Raw genomic sequence first — 13,327 nt, forward strand, 5'->3', positions numbered from 1 at the left:
AGTGTCTCTTCTTGCCTTTCGCAGGAGGCGACTGTGGACATACTCAAAGGTCGGGAAGGTATTAGTAGGGGGGTGCTCTTTATCTCCAGGGTCCTGGGTCACAGCGTCCCTACCCAACTCAGACTCCCGGAGCATCACCAGAGACGCTCTAGGATTGGAAGTTGTTATGGCAACGAAGCTCTCAGAATACTGAGGAAAGCCGAAGCCTAGAGAGGCGACACCCTCCTATACCCTCTTCGGCCCCACGGGTAAAGTGGCGCCCCCTACGCACAGGAACCGTCCTTGGCCCCCCGCCCCGGCGCGGAGACCACCCTGGACCTCCGGGGGCGGGAGGCCGCTCTGGCCCGAAGCAGAGCCTCTCGCTGGTAGACGGGCCCGAGGGAGCCCCTCTGGGCACAGCGCCGGTGAGCTGCTCGATGCTCCGACCGGAAGTGCTCTTCACCGCCGACCTCCCACCCGGCTCTCTGGTCCCGGCGGTAAGATGGCGGCTGCCGCGGAGTGCGATGTGGTAATGGCGGCGACCGAGCCAGAGCTGCTAGACGACGAGGAGGCGAAGAGGTAACTGGGTGGCAGGGTAGGGGAAGAGGCGAGCTTCAGCTCCATGGCTCCGGGAACCCCGTCCTTGGTGTGGTGCAACCCCTGTAGAGGCGATGCCCCGCCCTCCGAGAACCCCCCCCCCCCACAATCTGAGATTGAGTCCGGATGGACCCCCTGAAGGGGCGCTCTTGGAGGTTTGCCCTCCTCTCCCGCTTCCGCCTTGCTGAGGAGCTGAGATATGGCCTTGTACCCCAAGCAGAGAGGAAGGTCGTTCTCGTCGTAGAGGCCAGATCTCTGAGGGGATCTTGGAGGTCTTTTGCGGTGTGGAGGTGGCGGCACCGCGATAATGATGCCTTCTTACACCTCCCCAGACCCCCTCCTTCTCTTGTTAATTTCTGTGCCTTGTTGTCTGTCAGCCCTTTGCATCTGCAGAGCTTTTGCTGTCCTCACCCCTTTCCTCCGTAATCGTACCCCAGCGAGCACTAGTTGGGCCCGAGGTGACTGTGTGTGTCTCCATGATTGACCTGGTGGCCCTTCGGTTACCCCAGAAGTGGAAGGTGATAGAGAAAGAAGGGTGAGGGGTTTTGTCTCATGCTGTACACGTCAAGCCCTCTCCCTCCACCCTTCCGAAGATCCTCATTCTACCCAGGGCTGTTTTTTAAGTTAAGCAGCAAGGAGGAGGGCAGCTGCTTGGGCTGTTGGCGCTGCTGGGCAGCCGCAGTGGCTCGAGATTGCCAGTCCGGACCAGCCAAGGGAGCTGCTGAGTGAGTGGTTTTCGAGAACACTCTGGATTTTGGCTACAGCTAAGGCAGGTTATTGGAAGTGGGGCTGGAACACAGTTGTGGGTAGTCATACTTGTCCTAAACATGGAGCAGAATTAACAAAAAGCTTCTGGAAGTTTGGAGCCCTCTCTTTATCAACCACGAGTTAATTGACTACAGTTCCACAGTCTCTTTCCCACATATTTCGTATCTTTATACCAAGGCCATTCTGGCTTAAGTCTGGGTGGTTTGAGGTGGTGGTTGTGGTTAGTTCATGAAATCTGAAATCAGGATTCTGAGATTTTTTTTTTTTTTTTTAACTATCCATATTTGAAACATAAGTACTCAAGGAGGCAGAATGAATGGTTAACTAGCTTAAGGGTGGGTACTGCAGCCAGTTGTCTCAAGTTCCTGACTTGTTGGGAGCTGAGAACCTTGACAAAATGTAGTTTGCAGGTTAGTAGGTCCCTGGGATGGGCTATATGTAATTTAAAATGAATTCAGTATAAATTTCTGATGTAGGCACTGTCCCTAATTTGAGTTTCATGTCAAAGCCCCTATGTGAAGCAAATCTTTTTCCTTAAAAAAAATTTCAGTCTTAGAGGATATTCTATCATGCTGCTGCTGCTAAGTCACTTCAGTCATGTCCGACTCTGTGCGACCCCATAGACGGCAGCCCACCAGGCTCCCCTGTCCCTGGGATTCTCCAGGCAAGAACACTAGAGTGGGTTGCCATTTCCTTCTCCATTGCATGAAAGTGAAAAGTGAAAGTGAAGTCACTCAGTCGTGTCTGACGCTTAGCGACCCCATGGACTGCAGCCTACCAGACTCCTCCGTCCATGGGATTTTCCAGGCAAGAGTACTGGAGTGGGGTGCCATTGCCATCTCCATATTCTGTCATAAGAAAAGGTAAAACAGGTGATGCTGTAATGTGACCAGGTGATAGCACCTGCCTGCCCAGTCTGACCCCACGGACTGTAGCCCACCAGGCTCCTCTGTCCATGGAATTTTCCAGGCAAGAATACTGGAGTGGGTTGCCATTTCCTCCTCCAGGCAATCTTCCCGACCCAGGGATCGAAGCTGCATCTCCTGCCTTGGCAGGCAGATTCTTTACCACTGCATCGCCTGGGGACCCCACATCACACACACAAAAACATGATATTTGCAAGCAGTTAACAGAATAAGGAAAGGTGTTAACTTATGTTAACTGCCTTATTTCATGGAGTTTAAGATTTCATTGAGTGTAAAATACATGGATTTAGCTACCACTAAGGAAAGAAAAACAAAAGCATTCTTATGAAATAGACTTGTATGTTAAACATATAGATCTTTTTAAAACATAATAAAATATGTTTATTGTGTATCACGTAAAAAAGTCAAAAGGAAAATATAATAAGGAAAAATATCACAGTTTCACTTTCTGTCTTGTAAGACATCCTTAGGAGGGTAAATATTGGACTCTTGTTAGTAAGGAAAAGCCTTGTTTACGTGTAGATTTCCAATGCTGAAAATGGAGTGGTGACTTAGAGGTTTTGGAGGAAGATGGCTTTACATTTTTTATGTATCCTGGAGTCCTCCTGTGTAGCCACAGCAGAGGGCAGGGATAGGTATGTCTCTTACAGATGCCCTTTACTACCTGACTTGGTTAGTTTTTGGCCAAGTTTGTGTTGTCTCTTGTTACAGTCGTAGTCCCAGTTCACTTGGGGACAGGAGCGTTGATGGGTCTCTCTTGGGTTGTTTTTGTAAAGTCCAGCAAGGAGTTCTTCCTTGTATTGTGGCCCAAGGGTAGCCTGCTTCTGAATTGTCATAGTCCCACAGAGGGCAGAGTGAGGAGCTTTCAAGATGTTCGACCTCATGGTTGTAGCATTTTAAATAGCTGCATGTTTTATTTCCTTAGCTTTAGAGTCTCAAGAGAGAAAGAAATGGACTTCCATTTTTTTGCCTGTTCCTCTGTACAAAATTCTTTTTTCCCTCATAGCTGAGAGGCTAGAATAAAAGGTGTGTTAGTTGGCAGTCCAAAATAGATCGGGCTTCTGAATATGAGGATTATTATTTCTCTTTGCCCACCAGAACAGACGAAGCTGCTTGGGAAGCCCAGAGGACTCAATTTCTGAGGTTGTTTATTTCAGCTAATTTAAGGTCTTCTCATTTTCCTGAGAAGTTGCTGATTGTTTTACTTGATATATGAATGCCTATCTTGAGTGCAGGCTCTCAGCTCACATTTCCTGGATTGGGGAGCAGTTTGGTCACTGTAGGTAGTCTTTATTATGGTAAAATCGAAGGATTTCAAGTTGCTTATCAAGAGAAGAAGTACTTGTGTCTCAGCATATCCCTTGGGGATCTGACTGGGCAGTGAGGTCTGGAAGACCCTACAAGAGCCATTGACTGAGGAGCAGGGCATACGTGCGTGCTCAGTGCGTGCTCAGACGTGTTGGACTCTGCAACTCCATGGGCTGTAACCCACCAGGCTCCTCAGTCCAGGAGATGTTCCAGGCAAGAATACTGGAGTGGGTTGCCATTTCCTCCTTCGGGGGATCTTCCCGACCCAGTGATCCTACGTTGGCAAGCGGATTCTTCACCACTTGAGCCACCAGGGAGCAGGGCATCCTAACCTGATTCCTTGGGCTGATCCTCTCAGTATCTGTTTTTCCTAATGGAGAAAAGCAAGAACAGTCATTATGAGGCCCTTTCTTAGTACCTCGGTATTGTAAACTAAACTCTTGGAATTTCGCCTTTTATTTCTCTCTGCATACTGGTCGTGGGAAGCACTGAACCCTGGATCCGTATCCAGAAGTTGCTATTCAGTGCAGCTCCTTGGGGTGTTTTGGAGTTTGTGGCCTTAACTGTGGAGCTTGCCGGGATGCCTCTCCCCCTTCTTCCCCACTCTGTTTCAAATTCCTAGGTTTTTGTCCCCCTAAATTTTCTCTTGAAGTTCCAGGGCAGGCAGCTAGACAAAGCATGCAAGGTGAATGGGAATTTTCTTTGACCTTGAGCCCCAATCAGAGAGAAACTGCTCTCAGCATTCATTTTCACTTTGGTATACTCTAAGTATGTGTGGTATACTCGTGTGTCCCATGAAGAAATGGGACACGGGACAAATAAGTCATGGTTAAGGAAGGGCTAAGCCTAGGAATACAGAATCCTGAATACCAGCAAATAATTGATTGCACCCCGATACTAACAAGTGGCAAAATTGTTAATTAATCATAGCAGGAGCAAAGGTAGAGTTTGGAGGAAGGATGTCTCTGCTCCCTGCTGCTTTAATTCAGATCCACATATTAACTGAAGCCAGGTAAACTGAGCAATTTCAATAAAATGTGAGTGAGTGGCAGTTGCTCTACTGTCTAGTTCGTTCCCAACGACCAGAACTCTGATTGGCTTAAAGCCCAGGCTTATTGTACATTCCAACCAATCAGGGATTGGTTTAGTCATTGAAGCTAGTAGTTTTAAAGTTTTTAAAATCTGCCTAGTAGGCACTTGCCTTTGCTTTCTTTCTCTAGGTCTTTAAGAGATTGGAGAACAATGGTCGGTGGCTGCCTGGGTGCCTTGTGGTCTGATGCAAAGGCCCTCTGAGAGCCCATTTCTCCCTTACTTCACTAATGTTGGTCCCCTTTCTCCTGTGCTGAGTGATGTGGAAGTTACTTAGAGGTCGTTCCAGGTATTCTTTTAAACTGTCTTAATTTCAGCAGTAAGAACAGGATTCAGCATGCACGTTATTCCAGTAGTCTGTTCATTTTATTGGATTGACAGTTTTCTTCCTTCCCCATGCTAGGTCCAAACCGCAGTTCCTGTGTTTTAGCCCACCATGGCAGGGATATAAGTGATTGCGACTTTTGAGAATGGTGATATGAGCAGGAGTATTTGACTTTCAAAGTCTGATTCTGAGACCTAATTTTCTATTGGCATATGACTTTGTGTGGGGAGGCCAGACTGTCCGATAAGCGAAGTGTTAACTGTCTCTTCTCATTCTAATATTAGGCTTCTGGGGAGGGTGTCTGAGAGAAGCAGGACCTTGTCTTATTGGTGTTGCTGTCCTGAGAATTCTTCCTTGGGTAGTTTGCTCTGAGACCATCAACCATCTGATGAACTCAAGAACCAAGAAAACTTGGGAAGCAAAATAACAGTTGGCAATGTCGATGCCTGACTACGGTTCCCATCTCCACTCCCCCCCACCCCCCTCACACATATGCATACACACATAAAAACAGCTTGGAAAGCAGCCTTTTTCTTAACTGTAGTTCCTCAGTTCTAGACTTTTTGGCCACATCGCCCAGCTAGGATCGCAGGGATCCTAGTTCCCTGTTTGGGAATCACACCCAGGCCCTCCGTAGTGAAAGTGTGGAGTCCTAACCAGGGAATTCCCCAGTTCTTGATTTTTAATGCATGATAGTGTCCCTATGAGGGTAGTGGGAGATGTCACAGAATGGGAAACCAAGGGATAGAAAATGATGGATTCGGGGAGATATTTTGAAAACAAGTCTCTGGCTAACGCTGAAAAGCCAGTGGCTGGTGTCCTCAGAGTAGCTTCTACCAAGCTCACTTCTCAAAAACAGCCTTATGGTTGGGTCTCCTGTTCCCAGGGGTAAATGGAGGTTAAGTAGATGCCACAGATTTTGACATCCTATTTAAGGAACTAGCATAAGTATTTAATGAAGTTGAGTTCACTATTTCTTTGAGAATATCCTTCTGCCTTCAGTGATGGAATTTCTGTCCAGCCTGACTGATTCCTTGCTTCCTCTTTTTCCCCACTGAGTAGACCACACAGCGGGCTCCGGTGCATTGGCTGGTGTCCTTCCCTGCTTGAGCAGTAGAGAGCGCTGTTGCCTCGTGTAGTCTGTGTCTCTGTCTGCCCTTGGCGCCTCTTGGTCTCTTCTGGCTCTGCCCCTGTTGAGACTCCTGTGAGTGTCCAGACAGGACAATTTGAACTGGTATATTTTCTTCATCTCCATCTCCTTCTCTTTTCTGGGGGAGGGTGGATGTTTTAACTGGGCTTTTAAGTGAAAGCAGACACTTTCTAGTCTGCAGAAGATTGGGGAAAAGAAGCTGGGTAGCCCAACCCTTCACCCCACTCCAGTACTCTTGCCTGGAAAATCCATGGACGGAGGAGCCTGGTAGGCTGCAGTCCATGGGGTCGCTAAGAGTCGGACACGACTGAACGACTTCACTTTCACTTTTCACTTTCATGTATTGGAGAAGGAAATGGCAACCCACTCCAATGTTCTTGCTGGAGAATCCCAGGGATGGGGGAGCCTGGTGGGCTGCCGTCTATGGGGTCGCACAGAGTCGGACATGACTGAAGTGACTTAGTAGCAGCAGCAGCAGCCCACCCTTACCAACATGTAGCAGCTGGATAGAGACCACGTTCTGTTTTCTCTGGACCTTTATGAGGCCTTTGTTTGCAATCAGTATGCAGCACTTTGCATTTTGCAAACACTGTTATCTGTGGAATCGCGTTGTTGTTTAGTTGCTAAGTCACGTCCAACTCTTTGTGACCCCTTGGACTGTAGCCCGCCAGGCTCCTCTGTCCATGATATTTGTTCCAGGTCATGTGTAACTTCCACCTATTCATGTGAAACTTAAATTGTTAGGTTAGAGGACTAAACAGAAAGAAATAGAATAATATGCATTTGGTAAGTTGGAGTGAAACGTTTCTGGCTCCTGTTACTTTGCTCTTCTTGAAGGTCAGAGAGAGTACACATGACCCAGCCCCTGTGGCATGCCTTTGGGACAAGAGGCTCATACTGTGGGAAGGAAGAAGGAATTTCTACTCTGAAACTGGCCAAGAGCCTGTAAATTCTGAAGGATGGAGGGCATTTCTAGATCAACGGGCAACTAGTAAATTTGATTGAATAAAAGACATGGGTGCAACAATCATAGAGTAAGGGTGACATTTTGGAAGTACTAAATACAGTACAAACGGATAAAGGATATTTGACTCATTGACAGTATAAAGTATTATTATTAAAAGCCTGAAGGTAAAGAAAGGAAAGATATCTTTTTCTATAAAGTTATTCCTGCCAGTAAAATAGTCTCCAAGTCAGAGGCCCCTAACACTCCTTTGCTCTAACAAGAAATCATTTTGTCCTGAGTTGTAATTTTAGCAAAGCTAGATTTTTATTCCACTTCTGAAGTAGCAGAATACATGGGGAAAACACAAAGAAAAAAAAACAAAAAACCTCATTCAAGCTGCTACATATGTTTTGATTTAAACTGTTATGAATGGCTGTTGGAAGAACTGAACTTTATGAAAAGTCTATTCTAGCCCAATACTTGAAATAAGAGCACAGTGGTTCACCCACCACCCCCTCACTTTAGTCATTCAGAAATCTAATCAATCAGTATTGCTTCAGTTGCAAATGTAGAGTAGTGAAGTCTTTATTTTTCATGCACTGGGGTAAAATATATCTAAAAACGGTATATTACAAATATACCTGTGAGGTAATTCCAGAGAGAACCCAGTAATGTTGAGACATTTAAAAAACAAAAACAAAAAAAACTACTTGCCAGTGAATCCTGCCTTAAGTGAGAGCTGAGTGAAGTTTCTAAATACTCCTGTCTTTTCTAGAAGGTAGTCTAGTTGGCCTAAGGCAAAGGTATTGTTTGTGTTCAACGTGGAAGTATTTAGAGAGAAAATTGAAGTTTTTATAGAGCATCTAACTTGGGACACATTCTATTTCAGCTTTGGTGTTTTAATGTGTTTTTAATTTAGCTGAGTTGTAAATGTGCAAAGTTGGCTGGTGATCATAAGCCCAAGTTGTCTGATTTGATCACATGATGCTGAGCCCTGCTAAGACCTGTGTGATACCCAGTGATTCCCTTGGCAGGGTTTGTTGGTGTAATTAGCATCCGTGGTGAATGAGTGCTAAATTAGAGAATGGAACCGCATGATCAGAGGATGTACAGATTTTTAGTGCACATGTAGTGTTAGAAGAGCAGGTTTTCATGCTGCAGCTTTCTGATTGATGAAGTTATTTCTGAAAAGTAAAGAAATATTCTTTAAAGTAGCAAAGCAGAACAAGAGTGGAGTGTCTTCTCCTTACCTTTGTCTGTGGAGGGAAGGCAGCCTGGCCCTTTGGCACTGATCCTGCTGTGGGACACCTTCCCATCATACATCCAGAGAGAGCAGAGTCTTTGGAAAACCTTTCAGTAGCTGTTTTCACAGGGATTTGTTGCTGACTATTAAAGTGAAAGGTCTGGTCTGATGGAGGTAGTCATTCCCCGCATGTCTTAGTGAATCAGAGAAGTGACACTTATTCTGCCTGGAGTTGATCCAGGGATTGGGTGTGGAACTGGATAAATTAGTTTTAACCCAAAAACCTTGCCACTAACAGGATCTAGTTGGGGAAAACTTAAGACTGGAAGATTTAGGAGACCGTGCAGCCCCCTTGGGTGCCTCACAAGCTCTTCCTCTATTGGAAGACACACGATATTGGGTCCTCATTGGAAATGTTTTGAAAATTTGAAAATGCACTAGAAATACAATGTAGATGTTAATAGTGACATCGGGTCAGCTGTGACCAAGTGTGTATTTTGATGTGGTATTGTATTTCAGGGTTTAGTCTGAATTTTATTTTGCAGCCATAAAAATAATATGTAGTTTAATGTAGTCCCTTTTGAATCTGTTCCTTTTTTAACCTGATCCAGGTGAACCCAATTAATCCTAATTCTTCATTTTTTAGTACTGATGTGTTTCAGTTAGGTACATGTAACCTCACTTGGTTCTCAAATTAATTGACTGGCAGTTGAGTGGAGTGACAGATGCCACGGCCAGATTGCCCTCAGTTCCAGTGTTAACCAGCTCTCCTCCTTTTCCAGTCCTGTGCCTTTGACATCTCATCCTTCAGTCCCTTGGCTGTAGGGGCAACCTGAACAAGCTTCAGCCCTTTCTCAGACTCCCAGGCAGGACTTGAATGGATTTGACCCTGGAATTGTTCCTGATGTGGCCTTGTTCAGTTGTTGCTGCTGCCATGCTGGATTCTGAAGATCCACTCTTTCCTAGGCTGGTCTCTCAGGGTCAGGCCATTGGTCAGGGCTCATCGTGTATTTGGTGGGGAGGTTCACAGTGAAGGAGGGACTCCGCTTTGGTTGTTGGACCTGGAGGCAAAAAATAAGCATTCAGTTTAAAAGCACTAAGTGCCCATTGTTTAGGCAGCTGTTAATCAACCATGTTTCTATGAAAATAAGTCCTTTTCATGAGGCAGTTGTGTGGGAATAGCTAATTCTGGCCTGATGCTGTGCAGTGTGAGGTTAAAAACATGGTAACTTGTCACAACACAATTCTTCTTGTTCTTTCTGCTGTGGGCTGACTCTACATTACTCGCTTTGTTTGCTCTAGAATGGAATCTACTCACCATTTACTAAAATGAAATGCATTTCTTGGGGGAGGCAAAGTCCAGTTCACTAGGTCATGCATCTTAAAGGGAAAGAAGCCCTGCTGTCTCTGTGACTAATTGTTAGGAGTGTCATTTGGCTTATTTAAATCCAGATTGCCTGTCTGGAGTTGGATTTTATACGCTGGGGCTATTTTGTGTCTTAGTTGAAAGAAATTCATATTCACTGTTCTTAGCATTACAGATTAATTTTTAAAGTCTCAGGCAATAGCTAGAGGTGAGTATTAAAGAGAGCTCAGTATAGTAGATAGGGTACAGCTCAGCTTTGGGATCTGACAGGTGTGGGTCTACACTCTGACCTCCAGCCAGTTTTTAACCTCAAAGCCTTAATTTCCTCCTTTGAAACATGGGAATAATGAAACTCACCTGATAAGATAATGTATGGAAAGTACCTGGCCTCAGTAATGATTACTGATTTTCCACAGAAGTCATCTTTTGAATCTTGGATAGAAAGCCAGTGCTGAACTTACGGCCTCCTTCTCTTTCAGGAAAGAAAGGGCACCTCTCTAGCTCTCCAGATTGTTCGATCTTTGACTAACAAGCTTTTTACACTGACACAACATGTATCTGAGTGCCCAGCTGCCTTTAGTTTTGCTCAGGAATTTGTGTGGTCTTAGCCACTGGCTGACTGAAGAGAAGGCTAGGTCTTCTCAGATACAGTTTGGGTCTAATGCTTCTTTTGCATTTTCTCCTCTCATTTCTTCATAGTGGTTTGACTCAACTTGTGACATCCAGTGTTGGAGAAGTCCTTTCTTCAGTCTTTTGGCATGTCTGCTCTTTTTTCTTTAATATTTATTTTTATTTATTTATTTGGCTGCACAGGGTCTTAGTTGTAATATGTGGGATATAGTTCCCATTTGGGGATCAAACCCAGGGCCCCAGCACTGAGAGATCAGAGTCCTAGCCACTGGACCACCAGGGAAGTCCCTGGCATGTCTGCTCTTAAAGGATAGGCTCTTCATCATTTTTATAGTGCCTGGCTTAATTGACAGTTACAGTATGGTGTTCACCATGTAGAAAGATTGTGCTTGGTCTTATAAGTCTTGCACTTGGGGGATCCTCCTTGAGAACTTGTAATAGCAGATGGCCTCTTTATGGCATTGTGACAATTGGTATAATAGAATTATTCAAATCCATCACAGATCAAATCTGTCAACATTTGTAGGTCATTTTCCTTTTCTTTTTCTGAGTTCTTTTTTTTTTTTTTCTTAGTTCCCCAACCAGGGATTGAACCTGGGTCCCTGCAGTGAAAGCGCCAAATCCTAACCACTGGACTGCCAAGGGAGTCCCCCATTTTGCCTCTCCTTTCTGCTAGCAGACCTTTCATGTTAGTGGGTCTTGCCAGGGCAGTGATGGAAAAAACTGGAAAGAGAGATCGCCTCAATAAAAGATGGCTTTACTAGTTTATAGTTTAAAATACATGAGTAAATAAAATCACAAATCTCCCAGGTGCCGCAGTGCGCAGAATCAAGCTGTAAACTTCTTGTACCATCACCAAGGTTAACAACTGTACTTTCATCTTCACTTCAGGCAGCCCTTGAACTGGGCTCTTAGCATGTGTTAAAGAAAAAGGCAAAAAGAAATTTCGTTACTCTTTCTTAGAACAGAAATGCCCAGATATTTAGTTATTTTGGTAAAGAATTATTGTCATTCAGGTTGGTCATTAGGGTGATTCATCAGAGTGATTTTGGGTATCTCTGATATAGGTTACAAGTTTGTTCTTTGAGATATTGTTGGTCATATCTGATTTGATTTTAGTTTTTTCGTCAAAATCATAATTCCGCATTATATATCATTGTCTTTTTGAAAGTATAGTTTGTCTCATGGCACAGCTTCAAAAATTGGATCTTGGAGTAGGGCAGAATTTTTTATATTACCCATTGGGTGTTATGCAAGGTACTAGAGGGATGGTCAGGGGAGCAGTAAGCATCCACATAGATGTGACAGAGAGACTTCCAGTAGGCGGGTCCCTCTTAGAGTATGACTCTGGCAGCCGATATTTTGTGTGTCTCCTGTCACTCAGCTCTGTCCTCCATCTTAAACACCAATATGCTATGCTTTTAACATCTTTGTCACCTGCTTTGCTGTTTGTCCTTCTGGTGACCAATGCATGAGCCAGTTTTCGAAAGAATAAATCATCAAAATTCCAAGGATACGACTCATTTCACATTGAGAAATCAGTTACCTCTGAAAGGAATTACCTATAACTGATTTTGTCAGTTTGCTCAAGAGGCAGAAGTTGTGACACAGTGGAAAGGACATAAATATAAAAATTTCATCCCTGTGAGAGAGTGTCTGTAAGTTGGTGTCTGTCCTAAGGGAATGATTAAAGGTAGGGATAGTGAGAAGGGAGGTCAGGCAGCATGGGAGAGTTTTCTTGATTTAGTTTGAATGTATCAAAGTGACCAAAAAATATAGCATCCGAAAAACTCAGATTCTTTCATTCAGTTCAGTTCAGTCGCTCAGTCGTGTCCGACTCTTTGCGACCCCATGAATCGCAGCACGCCAGGCCTCCCTGTCCATCACCACCTCCCGGAGTTCACTCAGACTCACTCACGTCCATCGAGTCAGTGATGCCATCCAGCCATCTCATCCTCTCTCGTCCCCTTCTCCTCCTGCCCCCAATCCCTCCCAGCATCAGTCTTTTCCAGTGAGTCAACTCTTTGCCCGAGGTGGCCAAAGTACTGGAGTTTCAGCTTCAGCATCATTCCTTCCAAAGAAATCCCGGGCTGATCTCCTTCAGAATGGACTGGTTGGATCTCCTTGCAGTCCAAGGAACTCTCAAGAGTCTTCTCCAGCACCACAGTTCAAAAGCATCAATTCTTCGGCGCTCAGCCTTCTTCACAGTCCAACTCTCACATCCATACATGACCACAGGAAAAGCCATAGCCTTGACTAGACGGACCTTTGTTGGCAAAGTCATGTCTCTGCTTTTGAATATGCAATCCAGGTTGGTCATAACTTTCCTTCCAAGGAGTAAGCGTCTTTTAATTTCATGGCTGCAGTCACCATCTGCAGTGATTTTGGAGCCCAGAAAAATAAAGTCTGACACTGTTTCCACTGTTTCCCCATCTATTTCCCATGAAGTGGTGGGACCGGATGCCATGATCTTCGTTTTCGGAATGTTGAGCTTTAAGCCAACTTTTTCACTCTCCACTTTCACTTTCATCAAGAGGCTTTTTAGTTCCTCTTCACTTTCTGCCATAAGGGTGGTGTCATCTGCATATCTGAGGTTATTGATGTTTCTCCCGGCAATCTTGATTCCAGCTTGTGTTTCTTCCAGTCCAGCGTTTCTCATGATGTACTCTGTATATAAGTTAAATAAGCAGGGTGACAGTATACAGCCTTGACATACTCCTTTTCCTATTTGGAACCAGTCTGTTGTTCCATGTCCAGTTCTAACTGTTGCTTCCTGACCTGCATATAGGTTTCTCAAGAGGCAGGTCAGGTGGTCTGGTATTCCCATCTCTTGAAGAATTTTCCACAGTTTATTGTGATCCACACAGTCAAAGGCTTTGGCATAGTCAACAAAGCAGAAATAGATGTTTTTCTGGAACTCTCTTGCTTTTTGCATGATCCAGCGGATGTTGGCAATTTGATCTCTGGTTCCTCTGCCTTTTCTAAAACCAGCTTGAACGT

The 13,327-nt window shown here is 44.8% G+C and overlaps 1 protein-coding gene across 2 annotated transcripts in view; it reads left to right on the forward strand.

Moving 5' to 3' along the window:
* Positions 1–53: 53 nt before the first annotated feature.
* Positions 54–13,327, forward strand: part of DNAJC7 (DnaJ (Hsp40) homolog, subfamily C, member 7) — a 30,698-nt gene continuing 17,424 nt past the window's right edge. Inside the window, exon 1 of one of the 2 annotated variants that reach the window (XM_010842529.1) lies at positions 54–558. In XM_010842529.1, coding sequence (XP_010840831.1) covers positions 482–558 — 77 coding nt within the window. In that variant the 5' untranslated portion in view covers positions 54–481. The remainder of the gene's footprint in view (positions 559–13,327) is intronic. The other variant, XR_825516.1, reaches the window with a different exon arrangement.

Source organism: Bison bison, unplaced genomic scaffold, assembly GCF_000754665.1.
Source record: "Bison bison bison isolate TAMUID 2011002044 unplaced genomic scaffold, Bison_UMD1.0 scf7180017864180, whole genome shotgun sequence".
Classification (NCBI taxonomy): domain Eukaryota; kingdom Metazoa; phylum Chordata; class Mammalia; order Artiodactyla; family Bovidae; genus Bison; species Bison bison.